At 39.6% G+C, this 19,433-nt stretch overlaps 1 protein-coding gene across 1 annotated transcript in view; it reads left to right on the forward strand.

Annotated features, from left to right (window-relative positions):
* Window positions 1–19,433, forward strand: part of FBN1 (fibrillin 1) — a 252,128-nt gene that overhangs the window by 94,800 nt on the left and 137,895 nt on the right. Inside the window, exon 6 of the mRNA XM_008568659.1 lies at window positions 18,981–19,178. Within this exon, the coding sequence (XP_008566881.1) occupies window positions 18,981–19,178 (198 nt within the window). The remainder of the gene's footprint in view (window positions 1–18,980; window positions 19,179–19,433) is intronic.

A 19,433-nucleotide genomic window follows, 5' to 3' on the forward strand; every position in this document is an offset into this window, starting at 1 on the left:
GATTAGAGGAACATCATCATCTAACAGAGGTATTAATTAAAATAGCTTTTTTTTTTTTTTGTCTTTTTCGTGTCCGGCAACGGATCGCAACCCTCAGTGTCGTGCCTGTACCGAACCGGGACCGGCAATGGGATCGCAACCCTTGGTGTTGCTCCCACACCTCACTCAGCCAGTGAGCAGGAACCGGTCTGTATGTGGGATCTGAACCCTCGGCGGGAGCGCCACCGTGCTCCCAAGCGGCACACTGTAGCAGTGTGCCACCGGGCCGGCCCTAAAATAGCTTATTTTTAAAAATGGAGTGTAAATTACAAATGAGAGCTGGCAGTAAACTCCTATGGCAGTAATGATGCATATGACCATTTCTATGTTGATTTAATTTTTAAAATGTAGAGTACATCAGAGCACAGTGTTTTAAGACAATTTATCAGAATTGAGTCATATCCCAACATTAGACACCTTACCCAGTTACGAGGAAGGAAAATTAAGTTGGTTTTCAAAATATGAGTTCGTGGAATAGCTGGAATTCTCATTTGCATTTGAGTAAAATTTGTTGATGCACTTGACCTACTTTGCTCAATCTTTTTGCTCTCATTCTTTAAAATACATGCTGCATGCAAATTTCAGAAATGTGATGTCTTACTCTTGGATCATTCACTGATATATATGTCAAATGACAACAAAATCCATGCACTTGGTGTCTCAGTTAGCAGCAAATTTGGATGGAAGTAATAGAAAACCAAACCACAGTGGCTTTAACAAACAGGGGTTAATCTTCATGTCAAAAATGAGTCTGGAGGTGGATGGTAGTTGATGGTGACTCAGCTGCTCAAAAATGTCATCGAGGATGGAGGCTCTACTTTCTTTGTGTTTTACCATCCTAAGTGCATGTACTTCTGTCCTCATAATTGCAAGTTGGCTGATGCACCTCTAGGCTCACATCTTTCTAGAAGGATGAAAGAGATAAAGGGCAAGGGGGTAATCCAGATGGGTGTGTCTCATTTTCTCGGGGAATTAAAAGCTTTTTTGACTGCAGCCCTCCACTTGCAAGACCAAACCTGGGCACATGTCTGCTCCCAGCTGGAAGATGGCTAGGGAGACAGTGATTGTGGAAGGAGTGGATCAGCTGTCCACCTGTGTTTTTTGACTTGCTCAGAGCAAGGTCTTCATGAATCTAGGCTTAGACTTGATCTGCATGTCATGTTTGTCTATTTTGCAAATCCCAACTATTGCTCCCATGAGAGGATCAAGCAAATGAGTACAATAACTTAAATCTATTAGCCTAGCAGAACAGATTAAAAGGTGCGTGTCCTGTAGACTATGGGTCAGTGGCATTGTCTGTTTTTAAGAGTAGGAGAATATATTGGCTGTATATAGCTGTGTATCTGTATATATATAACCAATATATCTGTAGGCATGGCATGTATGGGAGGAGAGGAAAATTAGGAGGGTTAGGGACTATGGTAAGTATTTTATGTACATGGTATTATTTTCTACTCATGCAACCCTAGGAGGTAGAGAAAACTGACTCAGTGGGTAAATATGCTCAGTGCTACATTGATAATCAGAGTCCCAGGATTCAAATCAGCATGATAAATTCATGAAATCACAAGTAGTTAATTCTCCTTCTAGCAAAGAGAATGAGTAGTGCAAAAGATTAGGGATTTAGGCTAATTTAAAGGTATGTCATTTGTCATATTCATTCATTCATTCATTCATCCATAAGAACGTGAGTGTTTATTATGGGCCCACAAACAATTATTCTAGGCCCTGAGGATACACATTATAATAAGACAAAATATTTATTCTTAAGGCTCACAACCTGGTGAAAGATATCATATAAATCAGTGGTTCCTGTGGAGTATAATTAGTACCGCAGAGGAGGGAAGGAGAAAGTGGAGAAGACTTCCAGGAGGAGGAATTTGCTGAAATAGAGGGAGGATAGGCATTCCAGGTAGAGGAAATGGCATTTGCAAAAACATGTGGATAAGAAACAGTGCCATGAGTTGAGGAGCCACAGTGTCACTGGAGAGGGACTGTAGTTAAGGGGAAGCCAGAGACGAAGCTGGGCAGGGAGCGTGTCACAAAGTGCCTTAGGGCCTAACTTAAGTTAGGTTCACTCCTACAGGGTGAGGGGAAATGGGGTCTCCACTAAGGCAGGACAGTTGAGTTTTGGAGGAGGGGCAGATAAAGAAGCTGTCGAGGTGGTCACTTTTACAGGTGACTAAGTGTGGGGCATAAGGGATACTGTGACCTTCCCCCTCTTCTGACACATACCCTAGGTTTGTGGCCTGGTGACCTGGGCTGTGGGATGCCCTTCACCAAAATAAGAAGTGTGGGAGTAGCAAGTCTGGTGCCAAAACGAGGTCCTGTCAGACGTGTCTTTCTACACACTCTGCCCTTTCTGCAGTTGGAAACAATCTTTCCCTAACCTGGCTGCTGCCTTCCCAGCCCAGGCCAGCTGAAACACGTGGGCATCTGAATGGTTCACAGACAGGTGGAGCGTCTAACTCGAGATGCGCGGCAAGTTGGCTGCTGAGCTGAGACCGGCACATAGGCCTCGCCCACAGCCCTTTCCCTGTGCTGTGTCCTGCCTGAACAGGCGCCCTGCAACCATCAACAAATGCCTGCTGCAGTTTGGGGAAAATCAACTAGAACTTTGTGTGTTACTAAGGGTTAGCTATGATGTCTAGGTGGCCGTGTTAACTTTCACACTAGTTTGTTTCTCTGCGGCCCCTCTCGAGTTACAAGTGGGGGAAGGGGAGAGCTGGAGTGGGTTTTGTTTGTGCTTGTGTTACTAATTGGGTTTATTTTCTTTTACCTTCCTTTGAGAATGAAAAGAAAATATAAAACTCTTTCTGATAAATCTGGGTAAGTTACCTAAGTAGCACCACACTCATTAATTACTTGCTATTAAATAGTACAAAGGTTTATTAGCTTTTTTTTGAGCCATGGACACTTAAGAATCTGATTAAAGCTGTGGACTTTCCTTCTCCAAAAAGGAACAAATGCACACACTGTATTGGGTCAAATTCCATCAGTTGCAAGTAATGAAACTAGTTTAAGTAGGAGGGGAAATTTGTTATCAGGAACTCAGGGTGTCCCTGGTTCTAAGAAACCCAAGGGCAGGTAGTACAGCAGGACCTTACTGAGGGCTGGAAGCAGGAACCCAGTGCTCTCTGTCTCTCTCTGGAGCCACATGGTCTCTGTCCCTGCTCCTCCCTGCAGACCTTGTCCCTTTTTCCTGCATGTGGGGTGTACATGCTGCCCCACAGCTCTGGAGGTAACATTACCTGAGGTTTCAGCACCTTCAGAGGCAAGGACCAATGCTCCTCAATCCCAATTCCAAATTTCTGGAAGAGAACACGTGATTGCCCATTTAACCACGTGCAGATCTATCAAACTTGTATATGTGATTTATATATAATTTCAGGGCATCTTTGGACCCATTGAGTCCAAACTGTGGTTGTCAAGTTAAGAACCCCTGACCAGAGAAATGTAAATTCTGATAGGCCAGCAGAACTGCCTTTTAGCCATAAAATTACTGCAGAAAATGGAAAATACATTTGAGCGGAGGACATTCACATGAGCATAGAGCCTAAGAACACTTGTTCCATTCAGGAGTTGTGAATTTTGAATATCAGTAGTCAGATCCCAGGATGGTGAATATGATGTATATTGAATTATAACCCTTCCCAAGGTCATTGATATTATGTTCCTAACTTTTACCCTTAAAGGTTTGGAAAATTCAATTTTAATTATCATTAACATGTTTCGTAAATATCCAGGGGAATACAGTGTAGACCTGTTAATACATCCAGAGAGCTAAAGTCTGGCTCAAGTTGTTTTTTCTTCCACAGTTGGAGAAAATTGTGGTGTTTGGCTTGCCTCTTGGGGCATGTTAAACCACTTTTAATGCTGTGTCTTATTATTTTCTAACCATATACACTTTCCACACATATCTAACTAACTGCCTTAGATGAAACCCCAGTGTCTGGCCAAGCTGATGTAAATCTCTAGTAAGTAGTAAGAAGGAACAGAGTAACACAGTGCCCTGTTAGTGTTTAGACAGTATACGATTTAATAGTTGTAGACCTCATAGCCGCAGGAACAACTTTAAATTTTTTTCCAGTTCACTAGAATGCAAGTTTCTGAGCCATACACCATTCTCCTACTGGTTCCACTGGGCAAAACTAAGCTAAAACTAGACTGGCCTATCTACCTATAATACAATATTCGTATTTAGCTCTTCAGATTATTCACCTGGGATATCTGGGACATATTTATTAATTCCAAGGAGCAGGATGCATATTGCTGTAATTGATATTCTATGCCATAAAACAATCATCACTCACAAAACATGTAAGTGGCCCAGAACATCCAAATGTTCTAGTGAAGCTGCCAAGAGACAACCATGATTGTCCCGTTAGTGACACATTCTCAGTCCATGGAGCAGATCTTAAAAATGAAGCAGATCTTAAAGGACATTGTTGGGTGGGAGGGGGGAGAGGGAGGAGGGAGGGAGGATTCGGTGATGGGCCATAATAATCAACCACATTGTATATTGACAAAATAAAAATTTAAAGGAAAAAAAAAAAAGATGACAGGAAAAACCCAGTTCTGGGGTTCCGATGTCTAAAGACATCTTTGGTCTCCCCAAAATCAATCTTATATCACATTTTAATATCTGAGCATGAATGGATTTTTGTCAGGAACCTTCTTTTGTCGACTAATTAAATGTACATAATTGGGTTTGGGGACTGTCGCCTCTCCTGTCCCCTCAGCTCTGTGCCTGTCTTTCGCACAGTTCATTCACGTGTTCTGAGTAATGCCTGTGTTTTCTTCCAACTTGTCTTTCTTTAGTTGAGTTCAGTGCCAGGCCCTGAGTTGGACACAGTCTCAGGAATTTTTCATTCACCAGACATTTTCTTCCAAAGAAAAGTTCTGAGAATAGGAAGGCCACCTTGAGAACTACCTGATGGTACGTCAGCATACTTCACTGGTGTGTGCATGTGGGTAGGAAGGAGAAAGAGAGATAAAGAGAGAGATAGAGAGAACTTATGAACGACCTGTGTACCACATAGCCATAAGCAAAGCACATGCATATTTGGTAAAAAGCCAGTTCAAAAATACCACTTGCCAACCAGTGCATCTAAACTATCTCACTGCTGTTCATCTGTCTCGATATTACGAAAAATTAATATATATAAATATATGTATAAAGCTCATATATATAAATACATAAATATGAGATATTTCTTAGTTGTGGTTAGTAATGGCTGAACTTTTGTCCTTGCTTTAAGTTTTCCACCAGGTCTCTCAGAATCCATGATATCACTGGAATGTGGTGTGTTTCTATTTCCTGTAGCATGAACTCAGGGCTGGCAGCTAGCATGCTAGTGGTCTTGGATTCCTGTGCCCTCTCATTTATGAAATCAGCAATGAAGTTCCTCTGGGGGAGATCCCACCCACCACACCAGGATTCCAGCAGATATTGTCAGTCTGGGCGATGTGTACTTAACACTCAGGTTTCTGTGAGAACTGGCCAAATGTGTTTGAAGTAGGAATCTCAACCATAACATTTATGTATAAACACTTGTATCTGAATATGATATGAGTAAATGCTTGCTCACAAAGAGGAAGGGAAGGAAAAGAAATTTAGTGAAAAAACACAGGTCAAGATATTTCATTATACGCAGGTTTTGTTTTAATAGATTGAGATTTACAGACAACATCGTTTTATTCAGGGCCGGCCTTATCAATTCAAATCACCTGGCCTACACTAGGTACTTTATTGTGAAGATGTGAAGAGCTTTTATATTGATTATTAGTAGCTAGAGACTAATCTCCCCTCGGTTTCCCCATTTCAGTAAATCGCTGGCCATATATCCAGCTACAGAAGCCAGAAACCCAACAGCCATCCCTGTCCTTTCAGTTTCCCTCACTCTTCATGTCCAATCCATCAAGTGTTGTCGGTTCTACCCCAGGCGCATCCCCTCCTGCTGGCTTTCCTCCATTTCTAGGCCACCACCCTTGCCAAGCCACCACCAACTTTCCTTTAGTAGCCCCCCTGCAAGCGTTCCCAGTTCCACTCTTGAGCCCTTTAAGCAATGCTCTTTCAAAATTATGCAACATGTTTTCACTGGCATCTTGTTGAACCTAGAGCCAAATCCAACTCCTTACCATGGCCTGGAATGTACTGTATAATCCAGGCCCTGCTAATGACCCAACCTCGCAGCTCCTTCTGCTCTTAAAGTGCTGGTCACAGCTGCCTTCTCTCATACCCAGCGAAGCCAGGCTGTCTCCAGTTCAGGACCACTGTTCTTGCTGTCTCCCATACCTGGAAAGCACTTGCCTACATTTTGTATAGCTGGCTTGTTCTCATCCTTTAGGCTTCAGTTTACATGTCATCTCCTCAAAGAAGTCTTCCCTGATAACCCTTACCAAGGTGTAGGTATCCCCAATTACTCTCTATTGCAGCAGCATGCTTATTTCATTGTAGACTAAATCACAACCTCAAATTTCAAACTATTTTAAAAGTATTTACCTATTTATTGACTACCTCCTCCACCAGATTGCAAACTCTATGTGAGCAGAGACTTTATGCTGTGCTGCTCACTTATAAAGCACAGCAGAATAGCTCAAAATATATTTGTTGAATGAATAAAGAAAGCTTGATTCCATTTTGCAATTGTGAATTTACTCTTTGAACCCAAGCATTGAAGTCAAAATAAAATAAAATTATATGCACTGGGATTTTAAAAATTGTGCTAAAGTACCCATAATGTAAAATTTACCATCAACTATTTTTAGGCGTACAGTTCAGTGGCATTAACTACATTCACATTGTTGTGCAGCCGTCACCACCTCCCACCTCCACAACTTTTTCACCTTTCCAAACTGAAACTCTGTACCCATTAAACAATAACTACCCATTCCTACCTTGCCCAAGTCCCTGGCAACCACCATTCTACTGCTGTCTCTATGAATTTGACTACTCTGGGTACCTCATATGAAAGTGCTTCAAAAAGTTCACGGAAAGGGCTGGCCTGGTGGCGCACTGCTACAGTGCGCCCGGCGCTCCTGCCGAGGGTTCGGATCCCACATACAGACCGGCCGCTCACTGGCTGAGCGAGGTGCGGGCACAACACCGAGGGTTGCGATCCCGTTGCCAGTCCCGGTCCAGTACGGGCGTGACACTGAGGGTTGCGATCCGTTGCCGGTCACGAAAAAAGACAAAAAAAAGGAAAAAAAAAAAAAAAAGTTCATGGAAAGATTCATATTAACTTATTTGTATTAACATATTTTTCCACGAACTTTTCGAAGTACTTTTGTATTAGTGGAATCTGCAGTGGGATATTTTTAATCAATTTATTTTTTTAAGATAATTTGTTATATATTTGTGGGGTACAAAGTTGGCTTTTAATAGTTGTGTACAATGTGTGATGGTCAGATCAAGATAGTTAGCTTATTCGTCACTACAATACGTAATCCTTCCCTGTGTCTGTTAACCAATCTCTCATTAATCCCCCCTCCCTGTGCCCCTGCCATCCTCCCCCCCTTTTCCACCTCTAATAACCATAGTTATTTTCTCTCTTTCTAAACGTTCAACATATCGTGATTGTTGTTTTTCTCTCTCTCTCTTTCTCGTTTATTTTTTTATTTATGGATTCAGCTCCCACTTATGAGTGAGAATGTGGTATTTCTCTTTCTTCACCTGGGTTGTTTCACTTAACATAATTTTCTCCAGACTCATCTATGTTGTTACAAATGGCAGAATTTCATTCTTTTTTATGGCTGAGTAGTATTCCATTGTGTATATATACCACATTTTCCTTAACCAGTCATCCATCAATGGACATTTAGGTGGTTCCATAGTCTGTCTATTGTATAGAGCTGTGATAAACATGGGAGTGCAGGTATCCTTTCGACATGATGATGTCCAGTCCTCTGGATATAAACCCAGTAGTGGGATTGCTGGACCATATCGTAGTTCTATTTGTAGTTGTTTGAGGAACCTCCATATAGTTCTCCATAATGGCTGTACTAATTTACAGTCCCATCAACAGTGTAAGAAGGTTCCCCTTTTTTCACATCCTTGCCAGCATTTGTTGTTCTCTGTCTTTTTTATGATAGCCAGTCTAACTGGGGTGAGGGGTATCTCAAACTGGTTTTGATTTGCATTTCCTTGATGATTAGTTATGTGTTGAGCATTTTTTTTCATATACCTGTTGGCCTTTTGTATGTCCTCCTTTGAGAATTGCCATTTTTAAATTGGATTATTTATTCATTTGTTTATTTATTTTACTGTAAAGGTGTTTCGGCTCTTTGTATATTCTAGATATTAATCCTTTTTCAGATGCATAGTTTGCAAATATTTTCTCCCATTCTGTAGGTTATCTTTGTGCTCTGTTGATTGTTTCCTTTGCTGTGCAGAAGCTTTTTAGTTTGATATAATTCCATTTTTTTATTTTTTCTTTTGTTGCCTGTGCTTTTGGGGTCTTATTCATAAAGTCTTTGCCCAGTCCTACATCTGGAGTGTTTCCCCCGTTTTCTTCTAGGAATTTTAAAGTTTCAGGTCTTATATTTAAGTCTTTAATCCATTTTGAGTTGAGTTTGGTATATGTGAAAGGTGTGGATCGTTTCATCTTTCTATGTATGAATATCTAGTTTTCTCAGCACCATTTATTGAAGAGGCTCTTCTTTCCCCATTCTATGTTCTCAGTGCCCTTGTTGAATACCAGTTGTGTGTAAATATGTGAGATGATTTCTGGGTTCTCTATCCTGTTTCATTGGTCTGTGTGTTTGTTTTATGCCAGTACCATGCTATTTTGGTCACTATAGATTTGTAATATAATTTGACGTTAGGAAGTGTAATGCAGCTTTACTTTTTTTGCTCAAGATTGCTTTGGCTGTTTGGAGTCTTTTGTTGTTCTGTGTGAATGTTAGGATTGTTTTTTCTGTTTCTGTGAAGAGTGTCATTGGTATTTTGATGGGGATCGCATTGAATCTGTAGATGGCTTTGGGTAGTATGGACATTTTCACTATATTGATTCTTCTAATCCAAGAGCATGGAATGTCTTTCCACCTTTCTGTGTCCTCTTTAATTTCTTTCAGCAATGATTTGTAGTCCTCACTGTAGAGATCTTTCATCTCCTTGATTAGATATATTCCTAGGTATTTTTTTGGTGACTATTGTGAATGGGCTTGCTTTCTTGATTTCTTTTTCTTCCAGTTTATTGTTGGAGTATAAAAATGCTACTGATTTTTGTATATTGATTTTTGTACCCCACAAGCTTGCTGAATTTGTTTATCAGCTCTAAGACTTTTTTGGTAGAGTCTCTTGGGTTTTCTATATATAGAATCATGTCATCTGCAAAAAGGGACAATTTGACTTTGTCTTTTCCTATTTGGATGCCCTTTATTTCCTTCTCTTGTTTAATTGCTCTGGCTAGTACTTCAAATATTATGTTAAATAGGAGTGGTGAGAGCAAGCATCCTTGTTCCTGTTTGTAGAGGAAAAGCTGAAAGCTTTTTTATTATTCAGGATGATATTGGCAGTGGGTTTGTTGTATATGGCTTTTATTGTGTTGAGATACCTTCCTTTTGTACCTAACTAGTTGAGAGTCTTTATCATGAAGGAATGATGAATTTTGTCAAATGCTTTTTCTGTATCTACTGAGATGATCACATGGTTTTTGTCTTGATTTTGTTGATGTGGTATATCACATCTATTGATTTGCCTTATGTTGAACCATCCTTGCTTCCCTAGGATGAATCCCTCTTGATCACGGTTTATAATCTTTTTGATGTGTTGCTGTATTCTGTTTGCTAGTTTTTTGTTGAGGATTTTTGTGTCTAAGTTCATCAGGATATTGGCCTATAGTTTTCTTTTTTTATTGTATCTGTGTCTGATTTTGGTATCAGGGTGATGCTGGCCTCATAGAATGAGTTTGAGAGAAGGGCCTCTGTTTCAGTTTTTTGGAATAGTTTGGAGAGAATTGGTGTTAATTCCTCTTTAAAAGTTTGGCAGAATTAAGCAGTGAAGCCATCCAGTCCTGGGCTTTTCTTTGTTGGAAGATTTCTGATTACTGTTTCAGTCTTTTTGCTTGTTATTGGCAAATCCCAAAGTTAACAGATGGAAAGAAATAATTAAAATCAGAGCAGAACTAAATGAAATGCAATACAATGAAAGAAAAAGTTGGTTTTTTGAGAGGATAAAGAAAAAGACAAACCATTAGTTAGACTAATTATAAAAAAGAAGAGAGAAGACCTAAAAAACAAAAATCAGAAATGAAAAAGGAGACATCATAACTGATACCTCCGAAATACAAAGAATCATTAGAGATTACTATGAACAACTATATGCCAACAAATTTGAAAACCTGGTGGAGATGGATAAATTTCTGTACACATACAAACTACCAGGAATGAATCAAGAAGACCTAATCAATTATTGCTGCTTTACTAACATAGGCTTTTACACTCTGTATATACAGTATTCAATGTTGATATTGGCCTGCTACTGAAAATCCCATTTATAAAAATAATTTAATGATACAACATACTATTAGAACCCTTCAGAAATAGATTTTACCTTTGGTAGTACTTATGCATAAACAATAGTACAAGGCCCTTTTGAGATATACAGGTTGATCTAAGAGTATGTTGTCCCTGGCAATTTTTATATTTAGTATCATTGATCATAGGACCTTGTACTCTTATTCTGTTAATCTTGCTTTTGGATAGTAGAGAATGTTTTATGTTTGATGGCTTTGAAGAAAATACAAAAGAACCAATAAGTCAAATTGTTATATAATGTTGTTTTTCTCTTGCTGTTTAATAGCTGATGCTCTGTGGTAAAACTGCAGAGTTTGTTTTAACGTGGCACTTCATACAAACCATTTTAAAAGTGAATAAATCAGAGCCAACTGGTTCTTTGAAGGGGAACTTGCAGACTGTTAAAAATGAAGGCGTTCTCTATGATTTTATCATCTTCATGGTAAATATGTCACCTAAACCAGGGTTTGACTTCCACCCATTCCCCTACTTATGGTTTTTTCTAGTAAAGGTATTTTAGAGATAACTTTGGGGGAAAATGAAAGTCGGTAATGACTTGTAGAATTTATAGTGAAGGAACAAATAATGTTAGGTAAATGATTATTTTGAAATGAGATATTCTCTTACCCTGAACAAGATTTCTTACTGTTTTCTTCATCATGGAACAGAATAAAATGTGGTAACAATTTTCTGTAGTTGAATTGCTGCCACACATAATTGGGTCCCACAGAACTACAATCTGAATTTTGGTGAATTGCTTAGTCTGCAGGTTAGGTTAAAAGGTGTACAACAAATCACCTTGTTTCTGCAGTTTTGAATGATATTTACATTTAAGTTTATAGTGGTAATACTTTTAACATATGAATTAAAGAAGTTAGAAATCAGGGAAAATATTAACAAGTTCAGTGTGTATTTCTATGCTTTTTTCTAAAGTACTTTTAAAAAATATTTAGTTACAATAAAGCCATACCTCAGGTGCAGCTGCTTAAAGATAAACATTTTGCATAATGCAGTTTGGTAGATTTTTCCAAAAGGTCCTATTTTAAAAAATAACATTGCATAGACCATGTTAAATAAGTAAACTTACAGTACCTTATATAAATGCATAGATTAAAAAGTATATTTGAAACATTTTGTCATTAAAAAAATTCATGTAGCACGGATAAAATGGGAGTGGCAACACTGCATAGTGAAAGTAGCCCTGAAAAGAATTCTCAAACCCCCTTCTAGAACTTTTATCATGAAAAATTCAAACTTACATTAAAGATGAAAGAATAATATAAAGTATACCATATATCTTCCACCTATATGAAATAATTGTTAACATTTTCCCACTTTTATACACATATTAGCTCTGTGTATATACATATGTGTATATATATATGTTTGCATATATAATATATACAAAGTGTATAAATATATATAAAAATATATTAAAAATATATATTTGTTGTCCATCTGTTTTACTGAATCATTTGAAAATTAAGTTGCATACATCACGACACTTGTCCTCTAAACAATAAGGACGTTCTTGCATATAATCATAATACCATTATCACACCTAAGAAAGCAACAATTCCACAATATCATGTAATATCCAGTCCATTGAAAATTTCCCAAATTGTCTCTTTTATAAACAGTATCTAATCAGGGTTTGGTAATCATGGTTTTTAATCTAAAATAATCTATCTTTTTTTGGGGGGGGATGGAGGGGTCATTTACTTTTGGAAAAGTTCAAGACAGTTGCCTTAGAAAATGTCACACACATTTTGGGTTTTCTGATTTTCCTTGTGGTGTTATTTATCTTATTCTTCTATCCCTGTATTTTCTTTTCTTTTCTTTCTTTTTTTTTTTTTTTTTGTCCTTTTCCGTGTCCGGCAACGGATCGCAACCCTCAGTGTCGCCCCCGTACCGGACCGGGACTGGCAACGGGATCGCAACCCTCGGTGTTGCTCCCGCACTTCGCTCAGCCAGTGAGCAGGAACTGGTCTGTATGTGGGATCCGAACCCTCGGCGGGAGCGCCGCCGCGCTTCCCAAGCGGCGCACCATCGCAGTGCGCCACCGGGCCGGCCCAATCCCTGTATTTTCTTTCAGCTGGAAGTTATGTCTGGAAACTTAACAGACTAAAGTTTGACTATTTTGGCAAGAAACTCTATCTAATGTTTAGTACTTCATATTTATCAAAATAGGAGTCCTGGAAGGGTTTCAAAGTGGTCTGTGATAGTGCAATTTTGGAGGAAATTAAGAGTCAACTTTTGGTGTTACTGATGCTAAGTGTGATCATTGTATTTGGGCCCCAATTGGAGAATCCCCCAGGAATTACATCCACTTACAAGCTCACGGTAGTGGTGTGAGGTCATGTATATCAGTGTGCTTTGTAACTCTAGAAGGGAAGAGTGTGGAAATGGGAATTCAGTTAACCATTAGGACAGTGCAGAAGTGGGTGATCTGCCTTCTTAAAAAATTTTTCTGCCATCAAGATATACAGCCTTCTTAAATTTTGGCTGTTGTTTGGTTTGGTGAGTTTGTGTTTAGTATAATTAATTGTAATATAATTAATAAAGACCATGATTAAGTGACTCATCATCAGTGCAATGCTGTGGAAATGAATACTGTGTTGCCATGATTAGAATGTCAGTCCTAGTTGTGAGATAGTGGGTATGTTGAGCAGTAGTGATCTCAGTTTATGGCTATCTCATGTTTACAAGGTTAGACTTTCAAATAAACAGTCAGCTATCTTGCAAATATCTCCAATTAATCATGCGACATAAGCACTCCTTAATAAAGGGGGGGGAGAGAGAAAGAGAGAGACAGAGAGATACAATTTAGAGCCCTAGAGGGCAAAAATCACCTTTGAGGGAGCTTTTGCAAAATATGCATACCTTTGTCGTGCCATACCTACTGAATTGAATTTCATGGGGAAGGCCTGGTAGAGAACAAGGTGAGGCCCAGGCATCAGCATTTTGAAAAAGCTCCCCAAGTGATTCTGTTGTATCCTAAGGTTAAGAATAACTGAAGTAAGAAGTAACAACGTTATGGGATTGATTATGATGATGGAACTTCTTTGCTTTAATTTTCCTTAGACTAAAAGTTCTCTGAACCCCTTCCTCAGAAAGTTGTATTGAAATTCCACACATTAGGAGCCTAATGTGTCCCAGGCCAACCTACCTGGGAGGAATAAGTGTGCCGTGACCCTGTCTGTCATGGATAAATTGATATCTCATTCTTTTGTTTGTAATTTTTATGAAAAGGATTTAAAATAATTGGAGCCTAGTGCCCCAAATTATATCCTTGTGCCTTCCCTGCAGTTTGTGGTTTAGTGACTGGGCAGGAATGACAAGAATTCATTGTACCACAGAATAAATATTCTCTCCCTGTAAAGGATGCATTTGCTTCAGAGTGAAGTCTGATTACGAATGAAAGTAAAATAGTGCTGTAGACCACAGCATTCTGAGCTGTAGAGCTGGGAATGAGATGAGGATCAGAAGCTGCAGACACAAGGCCGGCCCGGTGGCGCACTGGATGGTGCGCCGCTTGGGAAGCGTGGCGGCGCTCCCGCCGAGGGTTCGGATCCCACATACAGACCGGTTCCCGCTCACTGGCTGAGCGAGGTGCGGGAGCAACGCCGGGGGTTGCGATCCCGTTGCCGGTCCCGGTCCGGTGCGGGGGCGACACTGAGGGTTGCAATCCGTTGCCGGACATGGAAAAAGACAAAAAGGAAAAAAAAAAAAAAAAAAGAAGCTGCAGACACATGGTGGTCAGAGCCCAAGCCTTGAAGCCAAATCTAATGGGACTGCAGAGCAATCCTTGAGCTAACCACTCAGAATGGGAACATGGAGATGCCGAATTTCCCATGAACTAGCCACACTAGAAGTAAGCCAGTTAAAAACAATTAAAATTGCATTTTAATTTTGGAAAGGCTTGGCCTGTAGCCTTAGTTCCTGAAGGTCTTATAAGGAAGTGATTGTAGAGCAATTTGCAAATAGAAAGTATTTCTAATACTATATTTTAGTTGCATTAGGAATAATGATTTACATTGAAGCAGGAATGAGTCAGACATTACACAAGCATTGGATTAAACACATTCCGCATCTAGTCTAGTGCTGGGACTATCTAAAAAAAAAAAAAAGGAGTGAATTTAGCTATCACATAAGTACTATGGGAATAATTGTACATAATTGGATTATTAGTCAGGAATTGGGAGTGTGGGCAGATTTCTTTCTGTGGTTGGAGTGTGGGACCCCAAATAGTGTAACTTTGGCAATCTAAATGAAGCACAGGACAAAAGCACATGCTGCCAAATCGGAATGACACTTAAAAACCAAGTTAATACAGCATTTACTTCCCATGAGGTTTTTAAATCCAAATCTATTTCATCCAGATTATGCCTCTCCCTCTGCAATCAGCAATTTTTATTGAAAATATGAATCTGCAAATGTTTGTCCACTTGCTAATCTGCACTAATGAGCCAGTTCTAATTTGTTTCTGAGTCACTTTTTCTGTGGTGATAAGTATCTAGCATGGAAATGTGTTAAGTCTGTAAATTCTACTCTACATGCTCTCACTATTTGCCAGCTATCCAATATGTTTAATGAAGATGGGTCCTTATGGGCTGTAGAGATGCCTAACGCACGTAGTCAGGATTGACAAGTGCCGTCTTTATTCCATTTACTTCATATTGAAATGAGAGCAAGAAGTTATGACCCTGGAAAAGTCTTAAGGGTTATTTTTCTTTTCATGAAGATCTACCAATGAGGAATTCCCTTCTGTAGTCATGAATCAGTGTTAGACAGGACTGAATCAGATTTTTCTTTTCTTTTTTTTTTTTTTTTTGTCTTTTTCCGTGTCCGACAACGGATCGCAACCCTCAGTGTCGCCCCCATACCGGACCGGGACCGGCAATGGGATCGCAACCCACGGTGCTGCTCCCATGCCTCGCTCAGCCAGTGAGCGGGAACCGGTCCGTATGTGGGACCCGAACCCTTGTTTTTTTGTCTTTTTCCATGTCCGGCAACGGATCGCAACCCTCAGTGTCGCCCCCATACCGGACCGGGACCGGCAATGGGATCGCAACCCACGGTGCTGCTCCCATGCCTCGCTCAGCCAGTGAGCGGGAACCGGTCCGTATGTGGGACCCGAACCCTTGGCAGGAGCGCCGCCGCGCTTCCCAAGCGGCGCACTATAGCAGTGTGCCACTGGGCCGGCCCCGAATCAGATTTTTCTTAATATTTTGTATTGTGCCTGGATTTTGCTGGTGTCACTCACAAAACACCATATTTACATCTATCCTGAATCTTTGCAATCCTCATATGTACGATAATTCCACAGAGTATCTCGGCAAACTGAGGAGGATAAACAAACTTACATAGTGTTGAAGAGAGGATTATATGTTAAAATTCATGTTCCATTATGCTTTTTAAAAAAAAGATTAGCATGCTAGCATCAATCTGTTTGATTAAAGCATTTGCACTTATCTCAGTAAATTAACAGGAAAGAAACAAGCCTAAATTCTCTTTCTTGTTACTTAACATAGAAAGCTTTATTTATTTTTTAAATAAAAGATTATGCTGCTGCAGTCTTTCTAGTCTCAGAAGTAAGATATGTATAGTCATAAAAATCTTGATGACTGAATGTTATGTGTAATATTGAAGAATTAGAAGCACTTTAAATGACACAGTAAGAAAATTATTGAATAATATTATAACTTGATGGGAAATTATGCAGCAATGAAAGTAATATTTTGTAATGGTATTTAATTACATGGGGAAATGCTTTTGGCATGTTAAGTGAAAAAAACAGCAGCATTCCAATTGCATATTTAGTGTAATCCTCACTTTATGATTAAAAAAAAACACACATACACAGAAAATTATGTATGATAATATAACCTGTATGTTTATCAAGGGTTTTTAAAGGTACAATTATATTTCTTATTTGTATGTTACTGCCTTTTCTTAATTGTCTAAAATAATTATTTAATTCTGAATCAGAAAAATACGTGATAAAATATTAAAATAGGAAAGAAAAACCGTATAGCAGACAGGTACTTATTATTATATGCCTATAGGTAATATTTGGAAAAATTGAGGCTAAGATGTAAAAATGACGTTAGTTTTCACTTTGCTCACGTGGTTATTGCATTTATGAGTGATTTTGTTACAAACTACCATGGTGCTGTGACTTTTTCTTTATTGATGGAACAAAATGAGGGCTGAGATTTTATGCAACAGCTTAGTATTTAATATTTGTATTCGCGTTTAAACTCTGTATCTATGAAAGAAGAGAGCAGGTTTGGAATAAATCTGGTATATTATGTAAAATATTCAAATATAACTAGAATTTGACTATATATGAGTAAAACAGAATCAGTAGAGTAAAAAAATGTATAAACAAGGTAAAAAGACAAATAATAAACTGATGAAGTGTCAGTAGATAGGGCTGGAAATATAGGTGGAGCCAGATCATGCAGAGACTTAAGGGGAGCAAAGGTCTAAGGTTAGTCTTCCGGAAAGGTAAGTCTGGTGGCATTTATGTATCACCCACACAAGTTTTGGCTGGTCTGCATATCACCTGTACTAGTATTTATTAATGTTTTCCTTTAAATTGAATTAAAAGATTTTGAAAATTCATCTTCATCATAGCAAACATCTGTGAAATCATGATTCTGGTATATTTATACTTTTTAATAATACAATTAAAATTAACATATGACTATTAAACTAAGACAATCTCATTGCATCCCATGAGTGACACGCACAGCATAATTTGGCATGGAGGGAGGGAGATGTAGAGGTGGGAACTTAACATTTTGACTATCCTGCCTGTCTCTCAGATGCTACCATAATTTGGGCCTGGTCCCCTAGATGTACTTGACTGGGGTGGAGTTTTGTTTTCGGAATTCCTCAGAAGGCTGATCTTGCAGCACCAGCATTAGGGCAGTACTGTTTCTGCAATGCCACTGACCAGAGGTGGTTCGTTCCAGATAGCAAGGGAGAGTGAGGAAGAGCATTTAGTGATGGGGAGCAGAGATGCAGTAAGCAGATGGGGTTATAGCCCCAAGGGAGGGGCTGGAGTGAGGATACGACAGGAGGGAAACAGGAGAGGACATGCAGGATAGAGGGATGCCACATGATAAGATTCAGCTATTACCAAAATGTCCTCATTGTGCAGACTGCTCACTCTAGCCGGGATTGTAATGGAGAGTTGTCTTTAGTAAATTGCATGTCTGTGTCCAGTGAACTACTTAAAGAGAGAAGAAAGTAAAATCGAAAACATAACCCAGTGGTTTCATTAGCACAACCAGTGGTTTTCATAAAACTGAATTCAGTGGTGAGAGGAACTTATTGGGATCCTTTAGTCCATCCACAGACTCACAGGGAATACTCTACCTGTGCACTTCTGAAAATGACGTGAGGAACCATGCAGCTGTCAGGTGGTAGATGGGATTCCATGAGTCCTGCGCCAGCCCAGCCTCCCTTTTCTGTTGAGGCCACTGTGGAACAGAAAGGGGTATTAAGACCCTGATTTCTCTCACACGTGAGGCTTTGAGGACAGCCTGGGTTTGGTCCTCTGTGCTCGCTACATCTTAATCTTTCTTGTTTGTTGGTTGCTAAGCCCAGATTGATTTTCTCCCTCTAGCAAAAAAAAAAAAAAAAGGAGGCAGATCTTATATCCAGTAAGACTGTTCTTGGCAATTCTCTTGTGGCCTTAGTTTATCCTTCTTTGCTTTAAGATGATCCCTTTGCCCAGGGGTTACAATAATTTCAGACCAGTGTCATCACTCCTTGTATTAAATACCTGATGTGTTTTGTATGGGTAAATTTTTAAAAAAAATTTGTTTGTTTTCTTGTTTTTGTATTTGAGATAAGATGGGCCCAATCCGAAAGAAACAGATAACTATTTCTTCTGTTCAAGGAAGTCCCAGGAAGAAGGTGCTACTACTTACCTAATTGAAAGTTTTGAAATTCTTTGTTTGCTCCAACCTCAATAGGCTGTAAGTTCTGTGAGGGCAGGGAATTGTTCTCTTTTAATCACTGAAGCACCTGTATCAGGCACAGGGGCTGATTCAGTGTAGGCACTGATACATTTCCTTGAGAGAATGAGTGGATAGTAATATTACTATGTTATATTTGTACAGCAACTCTCAGTTGGAAAGAGTTTTCCACTAGTGCATCTGATTCTTGCAACGGCATCTTCAAAGTGGATAGGAACTGATGTTTTCATCCCCATGTTGTAGATGAGGAAAGTGGATTCAGAGGTTGAATGGTCTGCCCAATGCTTGGCACAGATTCAGTGATGCACAATTCCATCCCGGAAATCCATTTCTTAATTTGGAGTCCAGCAAGATTGAGCACAGCTGTTCCTCTGCGTGATGGCTCTTGCTTTTCTGGACTTTCATGGGATTCTTATTCTTTATTTCCAGATTACAGGACAGGCCCGTGTTTTACTGTGGTCAGCAACCAGATGTGCCAGGGACAGCTCAGCGGGATTGTCTGCACCAAGACACTGTGCTGTGCCACCATCGGCCGCGCCTGGGGCCACCCCTGTGAGATGTGTCCTGCCCAGCCTCATCCCTGCCGCCGGGGCTTCATTCCAAACATCCGCACAGGAGCTTGTCAAGGTAAACCTGGGCCGATGGAATTATTAGTGGATTAAAATTATTTGCTCTGGAGAGCCATTCTCCAATGAGGTTGAAGAGAATGGAAAAGTGGTGTCAGAAACATAACTTCACGATTTCGCTGACTGCAAGATATCCGACTAAGGCATTAGGAACGTGGCTCGCAGGAGAGCAGCTGAAGTCTTACCAGCAGATGTTTCCTTGCCAGCAGTTCCCCCTCTCTCACCCCAGAGGTGTTTTTCTGTACTTCTGACTGCA

The sequence above is a fragment of the Galeopterus variegatus genome, unplaced genomic scaffold, assembly GCF_000696425.1.
Source record: "Galeopterus variegatus unplaced genomic scaffold, G_variegatus-3.0.2 Scaffold429, whole genome shotgun sequence".
Classification (NCBI taxonomy): Eukaryota; Metazoa; Chordata; class Mammalia; order Dermoptera; family Cynocephalidae; genus Galeopterus; species Galeopterus variegatus.